This window comes from Osmerus eperlanus, chromosome 2 (genome assembly GCF_963692335.1).
Source record: "Osmerus eperlanus chromosome 2, fOsmEpe2.1, whole genome shotgun sequence".
Lineage (NCBI taxonomy): Eukaryota > Metazoa > Chordata > Actinopteri > Osmeriformes > Osmeridae > Osmerus > Osmerus eperlanus.
The window spans coordinates 15,195,863-15,218,286 of NC_085019.1; the positions used below are offsets into that span (position 1 = coordinate 15,195,863).

Here is a 22,424-nt window from a genome sequence, read left to right on the forward strand (position 1 = left end):
TACCAATCGCCTGTGTGAGAGACTGAGTGGTGCGTGTCTGTCGTTGCCACGGTGATGGTGCAGCTATGATTGCTAACGCGCTGAGGGCAGAGAATAACAGAAATGTAGCTAAAATTCACACCTCAAACAAGTTAACCTAGACGCATATACGTCCAATCCAAAAAATAAGGATATTTTCCGAGACCCAAGACTCTGCCGAAACCCGAGATGTCCTTTATATGTCTGTGCGGTCAGAAATACGACTCTACCGGCAGTTTCAAAATCTTGTTCTTTTTGCTTTCTCTGACGATTTTGTCACCAGATTTGCATGGGTCTCTATGGGGCGAGAGTTGGACTTTGTCTCGCTTTCGTGGGGCTCTGAACAAATGTGTTCGCAGCTTCGCTGCTTGGCCCCTAATAATAATACTAACAAATACAATAGGTGCCTCGCCGCTTCACGGCTTGGCCACCAATAATACCAACAATTACAATAGGGTTCCTCCTGACGGAGGAATCCTAATAATAATAAAAACTACCCCTGCAGTTGGTTGCCTCGATACACAACAAACTATGTCAAACCGATTACATAAAGATGTGTTTTAGGGCTAAAAATATGATAATTAATAGACCTGTATATACTTGTGTTTAACTTTACTTGAGCTTACCTTTGATGAAGTGTTCGCTGCAAATACGTGTATATTTGGACGGCTGCCATTGTTTGCCCTCCCCGGAGACAGAGGTAACGTTATGTTTAATGGCACAAATCCACAATCGCCTCAGAATCAGAATCAGGTTTATTCGCCATGTATGTTATACAAACACGGAATTTACTGTGGCAGGGAGGTGCAAAACACTAAACATATACAGATCTTAAATTAAGTAAAAGTACAAAAGTTTAACTATTTCTAAGAACTAAACAATCTAAGAATACAACAATTTAAATAAAATATATATAAAAATAAGAATAGAATGAGCAGTGTGAATGGTCAACATAGTGCAATCGGATACTGAGAAAGTGGCTTATGCATACTGAATTTCCATTAGATGGACTTGTAATAGTTATATAAGTGAATGAATGTCAATGGGAGTCCTTGGCCTTGTTGAAGAGGCCAGTAGCAGATGGAAAGAAACTGTTCTTATGGCGTGAGGTTTTGGTCCTGATGGACCGCAGCCTTCTGCCAGAGGGGAGTAGCTGGAACAGGGAGTGACCAGGGTGGGAGGGGTCGGCCACGATCTTCCTCGCACGCCTCAGGGTCCTCGAGGGTAGGCAGATTGCAGCCGATCACCTTCTCAGCAGTGCGGATGATACGCTGCAGTCCGCTCTTGTCCTTGGCAGTGGCAGCAGCGTACCAGATGGTGATGGAAGAGGTGAGGATGGACTCAATGATGGCTGTGTAGAAGTGCACCATCATTGTCTTTGGCAGGTTGAATTTCTTCAGCTGCCGTAGGAAGTACATCCTCTGTTGTGCTTTTTTGGTGAGGGAGCTGATGTTCAGTTCCCACTTGAGGTCCTGGGAGAAGATGGTGCCCAGGAAGCGGAAGGACTCCACTCCTGTTGGCCTTGGCTTTTTGGGCACAGGGATGATGGTGGAGGACTTGAGACAGGCTGGCACATGGCATGTCTCCAGGGAGGTGCTTGAGGGTGGCAGGAGAGACAGAGTCCGGCCCAGCTGCTTTGCAGGGGTTCTGCCTCTTGAAAAGTCTGTTAACTTCACCCTCCTGAATGGAGAGAGTTGTCACTGTAGATGGGGTGAGGGAGGAGGCCTCGTGGGTGGGAAGGGGTAGTTCAGGACAGTCCAATTGTCTTTCAAATCTACAGTAGAACTCATTCAGGTCGTTGGCCAGGCGGGAGTCGTTAGTGGAGTGGGGGGCTCTGGGCTTGTAGATGGTAATCTGCCTGAGCCCTCTCCAGACAGAAGCAGAGTCGTTAGCAGAGAACTGACGCTTCAGTCTCTCTGAGTACAGTTGTTTAGCCTCTCTCACCGCCTTGCTAAACCTGTTCTTCGACTCCTTGAATCTGTCTCTATCCCCACTCCGAAATGCTTCCTCCTTCTCTGACCTCAACCTTCTGAGCTCTGCTGAGAACCAGGGCTTGTCGTTGTTGAAGTTCACCCTGGTGCGTGTTGGAATACAGCAGTCCTCACAGAAGCTGATGTATGATGTCACAGCCTCTGAGTTCATCCAGACTATTGGTAGCAGTCGTGAACATATCCCAGTCAGTACAGTCCAAGCACGCCCGCAGATCCTCCATAGCCTCACTGGTCCACTGTTTTGATGTCCTCACAACAGGTTTACAGAGCTTTAATTTCTGCCTGTATGCAGGAATCAGGTGGACCATGGTATGGTCAGAGTGACCCAGTGCTGCACGAGGGACGGCGTGGTAGGCTCTACTGACTGTAGTGTAGCAGTGATCCAGTGTTCTCTTCTCTGGTTGGGCATTTGATGAATTGTCTGTATTTAGGGAGGTTTGTGGCTGAGATTACCTTTGTTAAAGTCGCAGAGTACGATAACAAGGGAATCCGGGTTTGCTCGCTTCACACTCAGAATCTGGTCGGCGAGCATGCGTTGGGCCTCTTTAACCTGTGGACCCGGTGCCATGTAAACTCTGACCAAAATGAGTGACGCAAATTCTCGTGGCGAGTAAAAAGGTTTACAGTTAATAAAAAAATGATTCCAGATCCGGAGAACAATGTTGCAGAATCACTGTCACATCTACACACCAGCCACTGTTGATGTAGAAACAAATACCACCGCCTTTGGTTTTGCCGGAGAGTGCGTGTCCCGGTCAGCTCTCACGAGTTGAAAGCCTGCCAGATGTAATGCAGTGTCCGGGATCAAATCGCACAGCCATGTCTCCGTCAAGCACAAAACCGAAGATGAAAGAAAGTCTCTGTTTTTCACCATCAGTAGCTGAAGTTCGTCCATTTTATTGCACAGTGAACGTACGTTGGAGAGGAAAAAACTTGGAAGCACTGTTCTGATTCCACGTCTGCGAAGCCGAACTAGCGCTCCCGCTCGCGTTCCCCTTCTTCGGCGTTTCACTGCATGAGCAAAGCCTAGCGCGGCACTGGCTATAATTCCCACTAAATCTGCCGCTGGAAGCAGAAAAGTGGGAAGCAAATCCACAGGAGTTGTAGTCCTGATGTTTAGAAGTACTTCTCGTGTTAGAGAACCCCGGAAATCTTGGCAGAACACTGAATTAACAGACAAAACAAGACAATACAGAGCGCACCTAGCAACCGAGCCAGCCATCATCGGCGCCATCTTGGATCAAACTCCTCTCTGGGTTTTCTTTATCGGACGGCTAAATGACTAAATGTAAATGTATTCCCACATCATAAAGTGTTGAATATTGTGATACCCTATTATCCAATTAGTTGGGTGTTCCCTGTGTATGCTTGCAGGCCCTTTGTGTAGTTTCCTAATAGTGAATGGAATTCACTGAATTAATGGAAATTGTCAAAATTTAGCATCCCAAATACCACATAGTATTCCAAGACCCCTGTTGTTAGTGAGACTACATACACACCAGAAAATTTAATTGTAAGATAATTCATGCGTGTATAGTAACACAGCCCAGGCTCGTCTCCTGTTCGATTAGTGCATCCGATAGCACAACAACTATCTGGCATTTTGGCAACACAAAAGCAACAGACTCAAAGTAAATGTATGACTTGCTTCCTGGTTGGTGGTCAGCGGAAGTCTTTTTTGCCCTCCAAGGGCGCGTGCCCCTTGGAACATGACATCAAGTGAAAACTAAGTATAGGGGCTTGCAGGCAGAGAGGAGAGCTCCACCCATGATATCTCTCTGCCCTGAGAGTGGTCATGGTTTGGGAGCTGTGAAACTCTTTCTCTGTGACTCTTGTAACACCATTACTGCCTGACTGTCACTACCTATGTTTACATTATTGTGCCCTATAAAATATTGTCCTCCAGCCTTCCTTTGAAGGAGGACCTGATTGAAACCTAAGCCTGGTTTTGTAATTTATTGTCACAGGTCTGGTTCTCTCCCAATCTGCAGATTGATAATACTTATAAAAATCCAGAACTCTAATTAACTTAGTAACTCCGTTAATGAAGAGACGGACAAAACACTTTCTTAATCACTTACCCACACCTAGGGATGAGTATTGATACGATTTAAAAAATTCTGATTCCTTATCAATTCCTGCTTATCGATTCGATATCTATTCGATTCTTTATCGATTCTCCCCTCTACAGCCAACTAGGTCTGTGCGTCCTGCACCACACACACACACACACACACACACACACTAAACAAATTTCTCAAACTGTCTTTGACTGGCTCTGAAATGAGCTAATACCTACCACCTCTAGGCCTCTTCAGGCCTCTGTTTTCGAAACTAAATCTAGTCGGAGATAGAAACTTTCAGTTTCCTTGTGTTCAAGCTTCTATTACTCAACACCAGTAGGACTTACAGGGGTCCTAACAACAGGGGAAATAACTTCAGTGTCACCTTTCAAAAGAGACCATTTACATGCATGTACTCAAAATGGTTCAACAACAGCTTTCAATGTACTTTGGGTATGTTGTTTAGGCGTTTTCAGGCACATTTAACAGGACCATTAAAAGGTTAAACAATTAAAATGCTCAGTTTAATAATGGATTAAGAATCGATATGCTCAGTTTAATAATGGGACAGGCGAACGTTTGCTGATCACTTCCACACCCCCTGATAACGTGAAGTGATCAATACTAATGGGAGACGAATGCCAGAGCTAAAATGTATGCTTCAAACGACGGGACAGAAGATAACTTGATCGACTACACACAATAAAGGCAAATTGCTTCACACAGTAACAAGTGGTTGTGATCACTTTTGAGCAGTTTAGCTCTACCTTAGATAGTTAGAGATGAAGCGCAAACATTAGCTGCGCTGCTGCATGCATCAAACACATGACGTTCCAGTAACTTCATTCCATGCTGTGTGGTCAAATGCTTCTTCATATTTGTAGTATTTCCTCCCTTTGACGAAAGATACTTTTTACACGCGTTACAAGTGGCGTTGTTGTCATTTTGTCGTGTGAAATACAACCAAACTTTAGAACGCTTCTGCCTAGATGCCATGTTTGCTGCAGTATGAATAAACTATAATAGTAATAGTAAAACTATATAGTTTGCACATGCGCAACGGCACAGAGAATCGTTTACAGAATCGTTAAAGAATTTGGCTGACGATTCCAAGGAATCGATTTACTGGGAACCGGTTCTCGATACCCATCCCTACCCACACCAGGGTTTGAACTCGGGGTACTCCAGACTCATGTACACAACAATCATCTTTCATTAACACCACTTTAGTCAGCTATGCCACAGAAAAGCTAGCTTCACTGGCATGGGTGGAGGGTATCTATACTGAGGAGAGAGTTACAGAGTAACTCGGTTACACTTGGATCTACTGACCTCGTTGATGTACTGCTTCACCTGCCAGGGGATGAAGGGGTAGTGGATGACTGCTAGGACCACAGCTGAATTGTGGCCCGGGATCCATTGCCCCACCAGCAGCCCACTGTCTGCCCGGTTACAGCACTGAGGGAAGAATATTTTCAGCACCATGGCCACAGGTCAGTGTAGTCAGCTAAAGACCAATACTCCCTGAGGGACTGGACTCTCCTCGAGGGAATGGCTTGGAGGTCAGATTTCTGCGGTGGGATAGAGAATGGAGATGTTTTTTGGTAAATGGTACAGATTTGTGTAAAACAAGTGTGAATCAGACACTATTTCTTGCATAAGAGAGGTTGTTGGACAGAAAAATGAAATGGTGGATATTTTAAATGCATTTTAGTCCAGGAAAGTTTTTCGTTTACATTTGTATCGACTACTACAGTACACTGCCCTCTTTTGTCCTTCAAATATTGAGCCTTGTACAAGTTTCTAAGGCAACCAAGCCTGAGGCATAACTGTCATTGATTAGACTGGGGGTTACCACAATGTGCACGCTAGCGACATTACCAACTTTAACACGTATTAAAAACAGCCTTGTCGTAGACTAATCTGTTATTTTGATGTAATATCAAAAGCACATACGAACAGTTAGAGCTAGAGCAAGCTAATTTGCCGATAGTTTACTCTGAGGTCCACCGCAGATACTAGTCTGGCAAATACGCAGAACACGCTGAATTAAATGATCATTCGATTAAAAAAAAGAATAGCCTTAATATATTACCGTTGCTTGTACTTTCACACAGCATTGATTACACATCGAAACAATTCAACAGTGAAGGATCATCCTGGCCATATGGTAATACGGTCCACTTTTCCAGTTAGTGCAAGCTTTAGAAAGCTGCCATCTTTGTTGTTAGAGCTTTATCAGTCCGTCGCCTAAAAACATCCGGGTAAATACACACGTAAAGGAGAATTAAACTATAATCACAGTGTTTCACGAGCTGGTGTGTAGAGTGTAGCGGAAACGTGCTTCGACCCAGTCAAAAAAGCTAACTTTTCCACACACCTGTTTATAATCTAAATTAGGCTACATAGCCTACCAACGTAGACAATGTGAATACAGGTTTTAAATAATAGCCATGGAATATAATTAAACACTCACCTAAAACGTTTAACACTGTATTGTTGCTGTAGGAGTTTTTCAACTGAATGAACTTAAACCAACGGTCATTTGGGTTATCTTCTTCACGCAATGACACAGCAAGAAATGAGCGGCCAATTGATAGGCCTAGGCCTACCCGGGATTTGTAGGGTATAGCTATATTCACCTGATATTGGAGACTAGGCCGAAGATAGGCCTACTTATCCGAATATTAATAACGATAACAACGTAATATCAAATAAAAAATGAACAAATGTCGGCTATTTCAAAGCATAGCCTATGTTTTGAATGGTTAATTGTTCAATTACTTTTGGCTGACAGTTGTGGGAGATCGACACATAAGATTACATAAATGTGGTTGCTTATAACTTAGACAGTGAATTTTTAATTGTCGATATGGATTTTTCTTTCGGAACTACATTGACCATCAGCCTCGGCATACACACACTAAATCGGTAATACGGAAGTAAAAAAGAATAGCCGTCGCATAAGGTCTGACCATTTTTACGTGAAACGCTTTAGGCCTACTATTTCTCTTTATCTTACTTTATTTGAAATGAATGATATGCACCCTTCAAAAGATTACTTTGAAAATGACTGTATAGTTTCTGCACGGAACAGGACAGATCTATTACAAGCCTTTAAATTATCGTTTTTTGCCATGAGCCGTTTTCCTACTTTCCCTTGGAATGTGAGTAACACGAAATCACTTTGTTGCGGAATTCCACTTCCAATGTAGGCTAATTCATAAATAATTATTATTTTTCATCAACAGCTCCTTCAAACCGAACTTGAGAAGGACAAATCATCCGAGTTGATTTCAGATATTTTAAAGCAGGTAGCCTACGCCTAAATGCCTATTTATTCATAATTTCTGAAGCATTCGACTTCTTACACAGGACTCCTGTCATAAATATCTGTCTCATAGACATGCCTTCATTCGCTGTGTACCAAACACCCACCATCAGTCAAATACAGAAGACTATTCCTTATCGAACTCATCAAAAGGGTAGGTATCCAAAATGTTCAAACCTGTCATAACTGTCAAGTATATTCAAGTCGTGTTCCATCATGTTCAGTGTTATTGGTACATTATTGGACATAGTTATATGGCGTACATAATCAGTTTTAAAATGTGACCTGGGGATCTGATTTGATCTGCATTTTCTAAAGGAATCCCATTAGTGAATAATTGTGTTTTAAATTGCTCTACTGTAGATGTATACCATACTAAACCACCTTCCTCTGTTCTAAAGCATGAAGCTACCGAGTCAGAACGTTTGGATGAGCTCTACGACGCCTTGGGTGAAGTCCTTGGTGCTGAGGAGAGACCTGAGTGCTTCAAAAGCTATTTACTGGTACAATTAACCTCAGACCTTACAGTCATTCAAAGAAATTAACCTCCATCATGGGAATACAAGCCAGAAAGATTCACTTATCTTTATCTTACCAGCCATGTGGTGATGCTCTGAGCCTGTCAGAGAGTGTGGCAGTGATCTCAGAAGGCACCACTGGGCTGGTCACATGGGAGGCTGCCCTCTTCCTGGCAGAGTGGGCACTGGACAACCCCCACATCTTTATGGGCAGGTAATGGTGTGCGTGCCTCTGTGTGAATGAACATGTTCCTTGTGTTCACATGGAGGCAGAAATATGTGTATTCATGGCCTATGCGTTTGTTATCCGTTAATTCCCTCTGTCTAGGACTATCCTTGAACTTGGCAGTGGAGTGGGGTTGACAGGAATTGCAGTGTGTCGCTCCTGTAGGCCCTCCAAATATGTGTTCAGTGACTGTCACAGCAGTGTACTGCAGAAACTGCAGGAAAATGTTCAGCTAAATGGACTGTCTAAGAAAAATCCTCCCAGAGTTTCTGTGGAAGAATTGGACTGGGCGGCAGTGACAATGGAGCAGCTGAGGGAGATAGGTGCCAACACTGTCATTGCTACAGGTAATTAATACAAACTAATAGGATTTAATGTGGGTTGAGAACTTGTGACGATTTTACTCAAAGTATTATCCTGTAAACAAAATGGCATACGTCATACAATTAAAGATTGTGGCCTAATCTGGCAATCATAGCATTATTCTGTAGTACATTATAAAAATTGCCTTGTGATAGGCCATACCTACTGTACAGTTTCATATTATATATATTTTTTTTTTTAATTTACAACCCAAAAACGTACAACCCAATTCTGTTTCTTTCTATATCTACCACACACTGTGGAACAGATGTGGTTTACGACCCTGATATAATTTCTTGCCTGGTGAAGCTCCTTACCCAGGTCTTGAGGTGCATGTCCCCTGTTAGCCCTCCAGAGGTCATCATCTCCTCAACCATCAGAAACCCAGACACATACAAGTGCTTCAAGCATAAACTTGGTAAGCTGTTATGTTCTCATTTATTTCGTTTTTTCAACTGACCCTATGCTGACCTAGCTGAATTTATAAGTTTTAGAAAAAAAAAACATCAGATTAACATACACATTGCATTGATAATAAACAGATTATAGTTCTGTCCCCAATAGTGCATCAATACAATAATGCAAGGAATCTCTGTGTGTCTGTGGTTTTATAGAGGGGTTTTAGGGCAGCGAGTGTCTGACGATTATCTCGAGAACTGTGCAAAGTTGTAATTTTGCAGGTGTACGTTTCAGGACCCAAAGACGTGCGGTGCTAGCCTGGTCCTAACCAGACTCTCGTACATTTCATTTGTACAGAGAGTCTGGCCTCGCTCCATTGACAAGCGTTGACTTCCTTGTAGGCGGGTACTCTGTTGAAGTTTAAAACTATTGGATCTGCCCAGAGCCACTCTGATCTGCCATAACCAATCGCTAGCGTTCGCCTTAGCCAATTCCTTCACCACTACTGTAACAGAGCTAGCTGCCGTATCTGGAAAATCAAACTGTTCCCGAACCCCTTGGGGAGGAGGGCCACAACCCCAGGGGGTTGGGACCCCAGGGGTCTCATTTATAAAACTAAAAAAGTGTACGTACGCCCAAAAGCCTAAAATGGCGTACGCACACAAAAATTCAGATTTATAAAACCGTGCCTACGCACACCTGTACGCAATGTTCCCTTTATAAATCACAGATTACCCACAAGTGTGCGTACGTGAATCAGCATTGTACCCCGCCCTGAACACGCCCATTTTTAACCATAAATAGTCAATGCAAAGCACCTCATGAATGCTAATCTAGTATCTCATCATGACCCTGGCATGCGATTGTTCTTTACGGTGAATCATAGCGCATGACAACTTCACAGACACTGTTAGCCTATTGGTGGAGCCCGAAAACTCCGAAAATGTGGTGGCCGGTAGATCACCAATTACAAAAACTGTGCGAGTGGCGTCAACTGTGCCAGTGATACCGCGAGTCGAGATACAATTTGAAAACAAAAGTGTTTTGTTATGAACGGTAATCTATTAAAGTCTGGACTGATGACGTGGAGTGTAGCGATTGCACGGGAGCTTAACGACTGTATTTCCAGTTTTTGACATATGATGATATATGCACAGTATTAAATAAATATCTTTAGTTATACACTGTATTCTGCAGTTATTTAAAGGTAGGATATGTGATGTTATCTGCATTCCATGCAGTCGGGCATTTCCCCCTCCTGCACTCCGGTAGTGGACAATATGATGGTGAGACAGCGCTGAATTTTGATTTAAAATTTGAGTTGATTGTACAAGGTGTTTATGGAACAATTATCGCTCAGTACAAGCTAAAATAATACTGCTGGATTAAATCATCATGATAATGATGAAATCGAGTGAGAAAAGTGTGTGAGGAAAACAAAATATATAAATATTACGAGTAATCGTTCTTCCCACATTTACCTTCTGCAGTCTGACTACAGTACGGTCATCTGCGTCGCCAATTCCAACTGTTTCCAAAATGTGCGTAGGCCTACGGTAGGGTCAGAGTTTGCGTGGAGGACCGCACATTCTCCCGTCAAGTTTGTTTTTTATAAATCACAACCTATGCGTGGAAAGTGGCGTACGCACATTTTCAGCCCCGTTTTGTGCGTACGCAAGCTTTATAAATGAGACCCCAGGTTCGTTTTGCAGCATAAGTTGCCACAGTGACTGAGCTTGAACTAATGGAACTGGCTTTATGGAACCGAATCAACTGGAAATGAGTCAGACTGACAAATCTGTCTCTCGTCATGGAACAGTCCTCAGGAATGTGTCTCACCAACATCACCAACTGCATCACAAGCACTATGCACTAGTCCAGTTAACTGCCGAACTTTCTTTTTCTCCATGTAGAATCTGCTGGAATCCAACATGAGGTCATCACAGGACCTGTGACCCCTGTTTTTCAATACAACAGACTCTCCACCATTGAATTGATTAAACTGTACACATGACAAATCTACTGCCTTTTAAAACTGTATGATAAGTTTTATTTACATGAAGTGTACATTGTAAAAAGTCATTTTCAGGAGATATGTTGGAGTGGTTAGCAAGCAATACAAAAACCAAAACTAGATGCTTGTGTGGTTTCATTTGAAAGCTGATACCATGACAAAAAGTCATCTTATAACATGTATTTGATACCAAAAAAATGCCAGGTTTACAAAAGTTCCATCTTGTTAAGTAATCCTGAACATTTGTTTTGGTCACTCTGGGAAGTCAAGGGTTGTATATTTCCAACCACTAACCCATCTGACACCTACAACCGAAACATCTAGACATGTGCTTGCTCAACCACTTTTGGTCCTTCTAAAATCACTCCACCATTGATCAAACAGTCCACAGTGCTACCAGGGTGCTTTGAGCAAGGGGAGGACATTCTTGTCCCAATTTTCATCCCAACGAGTCCCTCCGCTGGCCCGCAAGTTCTTCCTGAAAAAGCCCAGCCTGCTCTCGGTACCGGGGAAGTCTGACAGCAGAGACTGACAAGGACATGTAGATGAGGTTTACAAGAAAAAACAAGGACACACATTGTATTGATGAGGTTACAGGAAAGGACAAGGACACAGGTTTATGTTGGTGAACTTTACAGGACATTTTCTAGTGCCTATAGTGAGGTTTAGAGCAGTGAGCTGTAAGTACTGTTCACTGTTCTACCCTCAGTTAGTTCTATGACAGTATTCAATGTAGCTTATTTGAATATCTTACCTTGAGCTGTTGAGCCAGTTCCCAGGAATTTTTGAAGATCAGGCCATTCTCTTCATGCTTTACCAGCTCGTGTAAACTAAAGGTTGGAGATGATAAAAGATTGGCACTGCTATTACACACATGAATTATATTACAATTTAATTTTCTGGTGTGTATGTAGTCTCACTAACAACAGGGGTCTTGGAATACTATGTGGTATTTGGGATGCTAAATTTGCCAATTTCCATTAATTCAGTGAATTCCATTCACTATTAGGAAACTACACAAAGGGCCTGCAAGCATACACAGGGAACACCCAACTAATTGGATAATAGGGTATCACAATATTGAACACTTTATGATGTGGGAATACATTTAGTCATTTAGCAGACGCTCTTATCCAGAGCGACTTACAGTAAGTACAAGGACATTCCCGCCGAGGCAAGTAGGGTGAAGTGCCTTGCCCAAGGACACAACGTCATTTTGCACGGCCGGGAATCGAACTGGCAACCTTCAGATTACTAGCCCGCTTCCCTAACCGTTCAGCCACCTGACTCCGAATACGAGGCTTACGTTTGAGCGAGTTCCTCTTACTATTAGCGACTTACCATCTGAAGTGGATGGCACAGACAGGCAGGCAGCAGCCAAACATGTCCACCACCTTCATGGGCAAATCCAGACCGCTGGAGGACTTATGGAGACACACACCTAGGTCAGCGGAGCCTGAGGAGAGAGGTAGACCCCATCACCGCTACGTAACTATGGGGAGGAGGTAATACACACTGCAGGGTTCCCATGGGTCAGGGAATTTTCTAGAATACATGTCATTTTGAATCGTTTTAAGAAAGGGATTTCATGATGTCATTAGGGTGGGAACCTTGGCATTGACGCACACAACTGCACTTAAATGGATGAACAACACTTACTGAATTACATAGCACTCAATCCAGAAACTTTCCGGGAAAAGGTCAACATACGTACCCAGCAAGACCGGGTAGTCCTCTGCATCAAGCCAAGGGGTGCAGATCTTCACATGTTCAAAGTGCAGTGTGTCTATCAGCTTCCTGTAATGGTCCTTCTGGGGACCCTTACCTGGAACCAGAGGATTGGAACCATATTTAATACTGTAAGTGTCAGGTTATATACAGTTAGGTCCATAAATATTTGGACATTGACACAATTTATCATTTTGGCTCTGTATACCACCACAATGGATTTGAAATGAAACAATCAAGATGTGCTTTAAGTGCAGACTTTCAGCTTTAATTTCAGGGTATTTACATCCAAATCAGGTGAACGGTGTAGGAATTACAACACATTTTATATGTGGCCCCCCCCTTTTTAAGGGACCAAAAATAATTGGACAAACTAACATAATCATAAATCTAATTGTCACTTTTAATACTTGGTTGCAAATCCTTTGCAGTCAATGACAGCCTGAAGTCTGGAACCCATAGACATCACCAGACGCTGGGTTTCGTCCCTGGTGATGCTCTGCCAGGCCTCTACTGCAACTGTCTTCAGTTCCTGCTTGTTCTTGGGGCATTTTCCCTTCAGTTTTGTCTTTAGCAAGTGAAATGCATGCTCAATTGGATTTAGGTCAGGTGATTGACTTGGCCATTGCAGAACATTCCACTTCTTTGCCTTAACCCTTGTGTTATCTTCGGGTCATTCTGACCCATCAGTCATTGTGACCCACCGTCGTATTGCGACAAATTTACCTCATACAAAAACAAAGTGAAGCATTTTCTTTTAACTGTCGGGCTGTCTCAGACCCCCCACATTGGAATGGTTAAAAGAAAATTATTTGTATTTGTTTTTATATTGGGTAAAATTGGGTAAACACAACGATGGTTCGTTATGAACCTTTGGGTCATGGCAGCACGAGGGTTAAAAAACTCTTTGGTTGCTTTCGCAGTATGCTTCGGGTCATTGTCCATCTGCACTGTGAAGCGCCGTCCTATGAGTTCTGAAGCATTTGGCTGAATCTGAGCAGATAATATTGCCAGAAACACTTCAGAATTCATCCTACTGCTTTTGTCAGCAGTCACATCATCGATAAATACAAGGGAACCAGTTCCATTGGCAGCCATACATGCCCACGCCATAACACTACCTCCACCATGCTTCACTGATGAGGTGGTATGCTTTGGATCATGAGCAGTTCCTTCCCTTCTCCATACTCTTCTCTTACCATCATTCTGGTACAAGTTGATCTTGGTCTCATCTGTCCATAGGATGTTGTTCCAGAACTGTACAGGCTCTTTTAGATGTTTTTTGGCAAACTCTAATCTGGTCTTCCTGTTTTTGAGACTCACCAATGGTTTACATCTTGTGGTGAACCCTCTGTATTTACTCTGGTGAAGTCTTCTCTTAATTTTTGACTTTGACACAGATACGCCTACCTCCTGGAGAGTGTTCTTGATCTGGCCAACTGTTGTGAAGGGGTTTTTCTTCACCAGGGAAAGAATTCTTCTGTCATCCACCACAGTTGTTTTCCGTGGTCTTCCGGGTCTTTTGGTGTTGCTGAGCTCACCAGTGCGTTCTTTCTTTTTAAGAATGTACCAAACAGTTGATTGAGCCACACCTAATGTTTTTGCTATCTCTCTGATAGGTTTGTTTTGATTTTTCAGCCTAACGATGGCTTGCTTCACTGATGGTGACAGCTCTTTGGACTTCATATTGAGAGTTGACAGCAACAGATTCCAAACACAAATACCATACTTGAAATGAACTCTAGACCTTTTATCTGCTCCTTGTCAATGAAATAACGAACTACCATGAGGGAATAACATACACCTGGCCATGGAACAGCTGAGCAGCCAATTGTCCAATTACTTTTGGTCCCTTAAAAAGGGGGGGGGGCACATATAAAATGTATTGTAATTCCTACACCGTTCACCTGATTTGGATGTAAATACCCTGAAATTAAAGCTGAAAGTCTGCACTTAAAGCACATCTTGATTGTTTCATTTCAAATCCATTGTGGTGGTATACAGAGCCAAAATGATGAAAATTGTGTCAATGTCCAAATATTTATGGACCTAACTGTACTCGATTCAGTCTATTTGAAGTGTAGACTTGTGTAACATTTGTTCTATAGGAACTATGACATTCAACACTGAATTTGTTCTATGTTGAGTTGTATACTAGAGTTTCACAATAGGAGGTTTATTAACTGATGTAACTTAGATGTTATTCATATATGTAACAGTCTGTACACTTCTGCTAGGTCGTTAGCAATTGCAGTGCTGTTTTGCTAAGTGGTGAGAGTATTTTGGATCCAGTTACCTGTAATGACACAGACCAAAGTTGGCAGAGACTCTCCTCTTTTTATAAATCCTTCATATTCTATAATGCCGAGAGAAGGTATAGAAGTTTAAGGTCAGCATGATCCATTGTCCATATTTCAACTGTTTAGGTCAACAGGAAGTACAAACTCAATGGAGAGTTGGTAAAATGGTCTTAATATAATCAAATTAAAGGTACAACAATAAAGTGCAAAATATCTGTGCCTTACCTTCAAGTGCCTTCAAAAGAATGGAGAAATCTTCATCCTCTGTAAAAACAGACACATTTCAGATATTTGAACAGAACTAAAAGGTGGTAAAAAAAAAAGAAGAAAAGCAAAGGCTACTGAGTGTCCGTGTCATAAGACTGCAGTCTCTCGACAGGCTTTGTAGGTTCTACCTATCTATGGGTGTACTGACCAGTCCAGCTGGTACTGCTAAGTAGCAGGACCGGTCGCCCCGGGGTCCGGGTCACGGTGCCATCTGTGGGGTTGTGACCTGTGTAAGCCGTCCTCTCCGTCTCACACCAGACGTTCCCATCCCTTCCAGGAGACACACATCCAGTGAGTGACATCACATCCAAAAGTGCCATCACTGACCCTTGTGGAATATATGAGAATTCCTATGTGCATATGTTCATCACAATCAGTAGATCAGCTGTTGCCTTATCATCCTTTCATATTTTCTTATCCATTCATGCATATGTGTTCCTACATTAACCTATAGTGTCCTGATGACAGTCACAGGTGTAGGATGTAGTATCCGCCTGCCTATAATAAAATGTGTTATCGTTGTTTTTCTCTATTCACTATAAACACTGTCTTCTGAGTTTCAAGCCTCAGAGAGACTAGTATCGCTGTGTGTCTAAACTGGTCATTTTTACATCGAGGTGTTTGTTAAACTCTCCAATCTGCAGATTGTTTAATACTTATAAACCCAGAACTCAACTGAACAGTCACACTTTTCCTGAAGAGATAGACAAAACTGTTATTCATTGCCATGTAACAAAATCCTGAGTCAGGTTCATTAGAAAGTATAAACGACCTAGCAAGTCTACAAATGGTGATGTTCAATTTAATTATAATCCAGATTATTTTTCTTCACAAGGTTTCTTCCATCCTTGAGGACACGTTTTTGCCAAAATGACTAGGCACATTTTTTGTCTTAGAGATAATGCTTTGTTCTACAGTTTGAATGGGAGAGCCCACTCACCCTGACTGGAACTGAGGGTACATCTTGGCCAGTCTCATAAACAGCTCATGCTGGAGCTTCACTGGCGTCTCTTTGAATATTAAAGGAGGCTTGTCATACAACGTAGTTGCCCTGCATATTAGAGAGGATGATGACAATGCAGTGATGTGCTGTAGCATTCTTTCTGTTTTACCGTCTCACTCTAAATTTCTTAGAAACTGAAATGTGAATCTGGTGGAATTCACTGTGTGAAGAATTTGTTTAAAATAGCAAGATCTACACACTGACATACAATACTGCAATGGGGCTACTTATCAACTCAAAGTTCCAGATTCTACTACTGATAGAAGGCACTTAATGAGACATTACTTGATGCCCCAGTTCTTCTCCAGGTCCTTCTTCATAGCATTGGTAACACACAGGTTGTGACAGGCGAAGCGTCCAAAGAACCGCTCATACCTGAGGCAAAGAGAGCAGCGGAGGTTCAAATCAAACAAAGAAACTATTAGTTATGTCTCGCTATGACATGGTACATTTGATTTGACTGACCACTTTGCCACCCTGACAATTGGGTGCTCCTGGCCATGGGTGATGGCCATGATGGTGTAGCCATAGTTGTGCCAGTCGATGATGAACTTTGTGCTGCGCAAACTGCACACTAGACTGGTCACTGCTATGCCGGGTAGGCCGGGGGGGTTCTGATTCCACACATGGAAATTAGGGGAATGAAAAACAATGCTTGAATGTCGGCAGCATGTTCTCTCTTTCTCTAACACACACCAGGGGCGTAGCCACGGGTAGGCCTGGGTAGGCACAGGCCTACCTAGTTTGTTCTATGGCCTACCCAAAAACGAAAATATCTCCGAAACATTATGCACCGGGTGCACATTGCAAAGTAAATAAGTAAAAAAAAACTTAAAAGATGTATATCAATATTTTTCTAGGCCTACCCAAAAATATTATTCTGGCTACGCCCCTGACACACACACAAACATATTCAAACAGACACAGAATTGTGTTTATCCATACCTGCATAAGAACATAAGACTGGACATCCATCTTCATAAGAACAAACAGCAGTTGCAGAGACTGCCTAATCACTTTGGTAGCATATGTCAGGATCCTCGGACCGACTGACCAAAGACGGAAAGACGACCAGAGAGATAAACATTAAACTGACAAGCACAACCCAATGTACCTATAGGTAGGCCTAATGTTTATTTAAAATACCTTTGAGACCTTTCACGTCGTCAATGGCGATAATTTGAATGTTGTCATCTCTAAGAATGTCCTGGTGTGGCTTGGTACCTGAAAAGGATGTATGGATCTTATTTTGAAACCAAGACCGTCTGCTAGTAAATATCTATATTACAATTTACTGTAATCAAGTGCATTAAATATAGATTATGGGTTTACCAAGGAATCCAACAAAAGTAACACTGTAGCCGTGTTTACTGAGTGAAATAGCATGATATTGCATGCGAGGGCTGCGTCCAATATCTCCCAATACCAAAACACATACGCGCCGTTCCGAGAGTCCATTGCCCTTCCGTAACGTTTGTATCAGCCAGAATATGAGTACCACAGTTACACTAACCAAGAGTAGTAACCATATTGCACTCGATCTAATAAAATAATATCCTGTCACCAATCCTGCAACTATCCATGAACCTGTTAGTAAAGGCATGGATGAATCCGCCATTATTGTTCTTCGTGACGTGGCAAAACAGGGAGGGATTTTCGTAATTAAAGGGACCGCTCGTTAAACTCACCTGCTCAGGGTTCTGCACAACTTTTTCCGCATTCTCCTTAAAATTGCTCCTAACAGTGCGTTCACACTGCAGCGGAGCGGGCGGCGCGTGGCGTCGGCTTCCAATTCATTTTCAATGAAACCAAGCGTTGACGCTCGCGTAGGGCATTGTGGGAAGGCGAGCGGAGCGGAGCGGAGCGTTGCAAGTTGGATTTTCTCAACTTTATGTAAATGAGGAGCGTGAAAACGCTAGCGTTGGCCAATCGGATTGTTTTCTTGTTTCTTGTAACGTAGCAACCTTTGGTCATGATAAACATTTCTAGGTTTCACAATTTCAAGATGGAGGAGAAACTTTTCGTATGTGTCTGCACACCCAGTTCTGTTCAGAACAAAGTTACTAATGTGACGAGCCTGAATTTAAAGATTACATTAAACTAATAATGCATGGTGCATGGTTGCCGATGTCGTCATTGTTCCTAGTGTGTTTTTATAGCCTACTTTTAAATTCAGTCTCGTCACATTACGTGACTGTTCTGTGCCACTGCTAGCCCAGCCTACAAACGACTGGTTGAGTGACCGGTGGCGTAACATGTATTCTACTGTAATCTTGCACTAGTAAAATCTTGCACTTACATAAATGTTGTGTAAAAGTGGTATTTTGATCGATATTGTGAGTACATGAACCCAAATCTGCACGCTTGGCCATGACTACAACAGTGACCTTAGAGAACTACAACTCTGTATTAACTTGTCTAACACGCCCCCGAGCGTGGTGTACTGTGGGAAGGCAAGCGATGCAGAGCGTTAAAAAACGCTGCAGTGTGAACGCACTGTAACAGTGCGTTCACACTGCAGCGGAGCGGGCGGCGCGTGGCGTCGGCTTCCAATTCATTTTCAATGAAACCAGGCGTTGACGCTCGCGTAGGGCATTGTGGGAAGGCGAGCGGAGCGGAGCGTTGCAAGTTGGATTTTCTCAACTTTATGTAAATGAGGAGCGTGAAAACGCTAGCGTTGGCCAATCGGATTGTTTTCTTGTTTCTTGTAACGTAGCAACCTTTGGTCATGATAAACATTTCTAGGTTTCACAATTTCAAGATGGAGGAGAAACTTTTCGTATGTGTCTGCACACCCAGTTCTGTTCAGAACAAAGTTACTAATGTGACGAGCCTATTTATAGCCTACTTTTAAATTCAGTCTTGTCACATTACGTGACTGTTCTGTGCCACTGCTAGCCCAGCCTACAAACGACTGGTTGAGTGACCGGTGGCGTAACATGTATTCTACTGTAATCTTGCACTAGTAAAATCTTGCACTTACATAAATGTTGTGTAAAAGTGGTATTTTGATCGATATTGTGAGTACATGAACCCAAATCTGCACGCTTGGCCATGACTACAACAGTGACCTTAGAGAACTACAACTCTGTATTAACTTGTCTAACACGCCCCCGAGCGTGGTGTACTGTGGGAAGGCAAGCGATGCAGAGCGTTAAAAAACGCTGCAGTGTGAACGCACTGTAACAGTGCGTTCACACTGCAGCGGAGCGGGCGGCGCGCGGCGTCGGCTTCCAATTCATTTTCAATGAAACCAGGCGTTGACGCTCGCGTAGGGCATTGTGGGAAGGCGAGTGGAGCGGAGCGGAGCGTTGCAAGTTGGATTTTCTCAACTTTATGTAAATGAGGAGCGTGAAAACGCTAGCGTTGGCCAATCGGATTGGTTTCTTGTTTCTTGTAATGTAGCAACTGTTCGTCATGGTAAACATTTCTAGGTTTGACAATTTCAAGATGGAGGAGAAACTTTTCGTATGTGTCTGCACACCCAGTTCTGTTCAGAACAAAGTTACTAATGTGACGAGCCTGAATTTAAAGATTACATTAAACTAATAATGCATGGTGCATGGTTGCCGATGTCGTCATTGTTCCTAGTGTGTTTTTATAGCCTACTTTTAAATGTAGTCGTCACATTCGCCCCCGAGCGTGGTGTACTGTGGGAAGGCAAGCGATGCAGAGCGTTAAAAAACGCAGCGGAGCGGGCGGCGCGCGGCGTCGGCTTCCAATACATGAACCCAAATCTGCACGCTTGGCCATGACTATGCAGAGCGTTAAAAAACGCTGCGTTCACACTGCAGCGTTTTTTAACGCTCTGCATCGCTTGCCTTCCCACAATACACCACGCTCGGGTGCGTGTTAGACAAGTTAATACAGAGTTGTAGTTCTCTAAGGTCACTGTTGTAGTCATGGCCAAGCGTGCAGTGGCACAGAACAGTCACGTAATGTGACGAGACTGAATTTAAAAGTAGGCTATAAAAACACACTAGGAACAATGACGACATCGGCAACCATGCATTATTAGTTTAATGTAATCTTTAAATTCAGGCTTGTCACATTAGTAACTTTGTTCTGAACAGAACTGGGTGTGCAGACACATACGAAAAGTTTCTCCATCTTGAAATTGTGAAACCTAGAAATGTTTATCATGACCAACGGTTGCTACGTTACAAGAAACAAGAAACCAATCTGATTGGCCAACGCTAGCGTTTTCACGTTCCTCATTTACATAAAGTTGAGAAAATCCAACTTGCAACGCTCCACGCTCCACGCAACTCAATGCTTTGAGTTGTCAGCACCTGCCTGGTCGTCGGTCAGCCAACGCTGGACCTGGTCGCGAGTCTCCCGGTCCTGTCCTACATCTATAAAGTTGAATAATGGATTTTGGTGTTTTAAAAACCCATCGACACTGTATGACTATGTTTAGCCTGTGTTCTGCTCCTCTCTCCCACCAACCGTCTCTGGAGGAGGGGATCCCTCTCTGAATTGCTCCTCCCAAGGTTTCTTCCATTTTTTTTTCTCCTGTTGAGTTTTTTGGGAGTTTTTCCTTGTCTTCCTTGAGGGTTTAGGTTGGTTGAGGGGCAGTTCTATGGGCATATGTGAAGCCCTCTGTGACATGCTTGCGTGTAAAAAGGGCTATACAAATACATTTGATTTGATTTGATCCACTCCGCTCCGCTCGCCTTCCCACAATGCCCTACGCGAGCGTCAACGCCTGGTTTCATTGAAAATAAATTGGAAGCCGACGCCGCGCGCCGCCCGCTCCGCTGCAGCTCTGCACCGCTCGCCTTCCCACAGTACACCACGCTCGGGGGCATTTTAGAAAAGTTAATACAGAGTTGTAGTTCTCTAAGGTCACTGTTGTAGTCATGACCAAGCGTGCAGACTTGGGTTTATGTACTCACAATATCGATCAAAATACCACTTTTACACAACATTTTTGTAAAAATACAGAATTTTTACAAGTGCAAGATTACAGTAGAATACATGTTACGCCACCGGTCACTCAACCAGTCGTTTGTAGGCTGGGCTAGCAAGCTAGCAGTGGCACACAACAGTCACGTAATGTGACCAGACTGAATTTAAAAGTATAAAAACACACCAGGGACACTGACAATGTCGGCAACCCTGCACCATGCATTATTAGTTTAATGTAATCTTTAAATTCAGGCTCGTCACATTAAGTAACTTTGTTCTGAACAGAACTGGGTGTGCAGACACATACGATAAGTTTCTCCTCCATCTTTAAATTGTAAAACCTAGAAATGTTTACCATGACCAACAGTTGCTACGTTACAAGAAACAAAAATACAATCTGATAGGCCAACGCTGGCGTTTTTCCATTTTAAATGTACATTTAGTCATTTAGCAGACGCTAAATCCAGAGCGACTTACAGTAAGTACAGGGACATTCCCCCCGAGGCAAGTAGGGTGAAGTGCCTTGCCCAAGGACACAACGTCATTTTCAAGTTGAGAAAATCCAACTTGCAACGCTCCGCTCCGTTCGCCTTCCCACTAATGCCCTACGCGCGCGTCAATGCCTGGTTTCATTGAAAATGAATTGGAAGCCGACGCCCCGTGCCACCCGCTCCGCTGCAGTGTGAACGCACCGTAAAAGTGCCACAATGAATAAAATAAATTCACCATTACATTATTACTTAAATGTGTCATTAATTAATTAAAATAGGAATTAAATACACAAATCTGTTCTTAACCTTTTCATGTTCCTGTTAAATTTGCCTGAAAACGCCTAAACAGCATACCCAAAGTAAATTGGAAGCTGTTCTTGAACCATTTGGAGTACATGCATGTAAATGATCTCTTTTGAAAGCTGACACTCTGAAGTTATGTCCCCTGTTGTCAGGACCCCTGTCAGTCCTTCTAGTGTTGAGTAATAGAAGCTTGAACACAAGGAAAGTGAAAATTTCTATTTCCGCCTAGATTTTGTTTTGAAAACAGAGGCCTGAAGAGGCCTAGAGGTGGTAGGTATTATCTGGAAGACTAAATTGGACCACAGGTTGAAGCCTTACCCAATTCAAATCAAAAGTCAAACATAATACCACAATATATTCATATTTGACACATGTTTTTATAAGAGTACATCCAGGAATTTTCTAAAAGGGTCTTTTGGAGACTCCAAAATGACCCTTTGTAACCAAGGTCAAGGTCAAATAAAAAGGTATTATTTTTCATAATTGTTATCTCTGGCC

General features: G+C 42.8%; 3 protein-coding genes across 7 annotated transcripts in view; 1 reads left to right on the plus strand and 2 right to left on the minus strand.

Moving 5' to 3' along the window:
• The window catches only part of pigq (phosphatidylinositol glycan anchor biosynthesis, class Q), a 56,010-nt gene extending 49,303 nt beyond the window's left edge, over nt 1–6,707 (minus strand). Inside the window, exons 1-3 of one of the 3 annotated variants that reach the window (XM_062453549.1) lie at nt 6,549–6,707; nt 6,168–6,322; nt 5,405–5,643 (exon numbers count right to left, since the gene is read on the minus strand). In XM_062453549.1, the coding sequence (XP_062309533.1) occupies nt 5,405–5,557 (153 nt within the window). In that variant the 5' untranslated portion in view covers nt 5,558–5,643; nt 6,168–6,322; nt 6,549–6,707. Of the gene's footprint in view, nt 1–5,404; nt 5,644–6,167; nt 6,385–6,548 lie in introns of those variants that run through there. The other 2 variants (XM_062453558.1, XM_062453566.1) reach the window with 2 other exon arrangements.
• A 325-nt stretch (nt 6,708–7,032) lies between these two features.
• On the plus strand, nt 7,033–11,045 carry eef2kmt (eukaryotic elongation factor 2 lysine methyltransferase). 2 transcript variants are annotated; one of them, XM_062453809.1, is made up of 8 exons: nt 7,034–7,239; nt 7,324–7,386; nt 7,477–7,557; nt 7,805–7,906; nt 8,002–8,135; nt 8,250–8,494; nt 8,779–8,928; nt 10,823–11,045. In XM_062453809.1, the coding sequence occupies exons 1-8, from the start codon at nt 7,105–7,107 to the stop codon at nt 10,921–10,923; spliced, it is 1,011 nt and encodes a 336-aa protein (XP_062309793.1). In that variant the 5' UTR covers nt 7,034–7,104; the 3' UTR covers nt 10,924–11,045. The 2 variants fall into 2 exon arrangements, with proteins under 2 accessions (XP_062309801.1, XP_062309793.1); XM_062453817.1 differs by lacking the exon at nt 7,324–7,386 and having other exon boundaries at nt 7,033–7,239.
• Nucleotides 11,046–11,302: 257 nt separating this feature from the next.
• On the minus strand, nt 11,303–17,874 carry alg1 (ALG1 chitobiosyldiphosphodolichol beta-mannosyltransferase). Of its 2 annotated transcripts, none has more exons than XM_062453619.1 (13): nt 17,554–17,874; nt 17,368–17,445; nt 17,167–17,270; nt 16,687–16,835; nt 16,507–16,596; nt 16,159–16,269; nt 15,367–15,488; nt 15,177–15,215; nt 14,948–15,007; nt 12,638–12,748; nt 12,265–12,379; nt 11,678–11,753; nt 11,303–11,451 (listed from the first exon to the last, which is right to left on the minus strand). In XM_062453619.1, exons 1-13 carry the CDS (start codon nt 17,837–17,839, stop codon nt 11,317–11,319), a joined length of 1,476 nt encoding a protein of 491 aa, XP_062309603.1. In that variant the 5' UTR covers nt 17,840–17,874; the 3' UTR covers nt 11,303–11,316. The 2 variants fall into 2 exon arrangements, with proteins under 2 accessions (XP_062309603.1, XP_062309612.1); XM_062453628.1 differs by having other exon boundaries at nt 17,377–17,445; nt 17,554–17,865.
• Between the last annotated feature and the right edge of the window lie 4,550 nt (nt 17,875–22,424).

What these genes read in the sequence shown, in the direction of transcription:
- eef2kmt (XM_062453809.1), top strand. Translation starts at nt 7,105, where the DNA reads ATGAATGATATGCACCCTTCAAAAGATTACTTTGAAAATGACTGTATA. An exon ending in TTATCGAACTCATCAAAAGG is followed by an intron (nt 7,558 to 7,804) that starts GTAGGTATCCAA and finishes TCTGTTCTAAAG; the next exon opens with CATGAAGCTACCGAGTCAGA. An exon ending in CCCCACATCTTTATGGGCAG is followed by an intron (nt 8,136 to 8,249) that starts GTAATGGTGTGC and finishes CCCTCTGTCTAG; the next exon opens with GACTATCCTTGAACTTGGCA.
- alg1 (XM_062453619.1), bottom strand. Translation starts at nt 17,839, where the DNA reads ATGGCGGATTCATCCATGCCTTTACTAACAGGTTCATGGATAGTTGCA. An exon ending in TAGCAGTACCAGCTGGACTG is followed by an intron (nt 15,216 to 15,366) that starts GTCAGTACACCC and finishes CTGTTTTTACAG; the next exon opens with AGGATGAAGATTTCTCCATT. An exon ending in TCTTTTGAAGGCACTTGAAG is followed by an intron (nt 15,008 to 15,176) that starts GTAAGGCACAGA and finishes TCGGCATTATAG; the next exon opens with AATATGAAGGATTTATAAAA.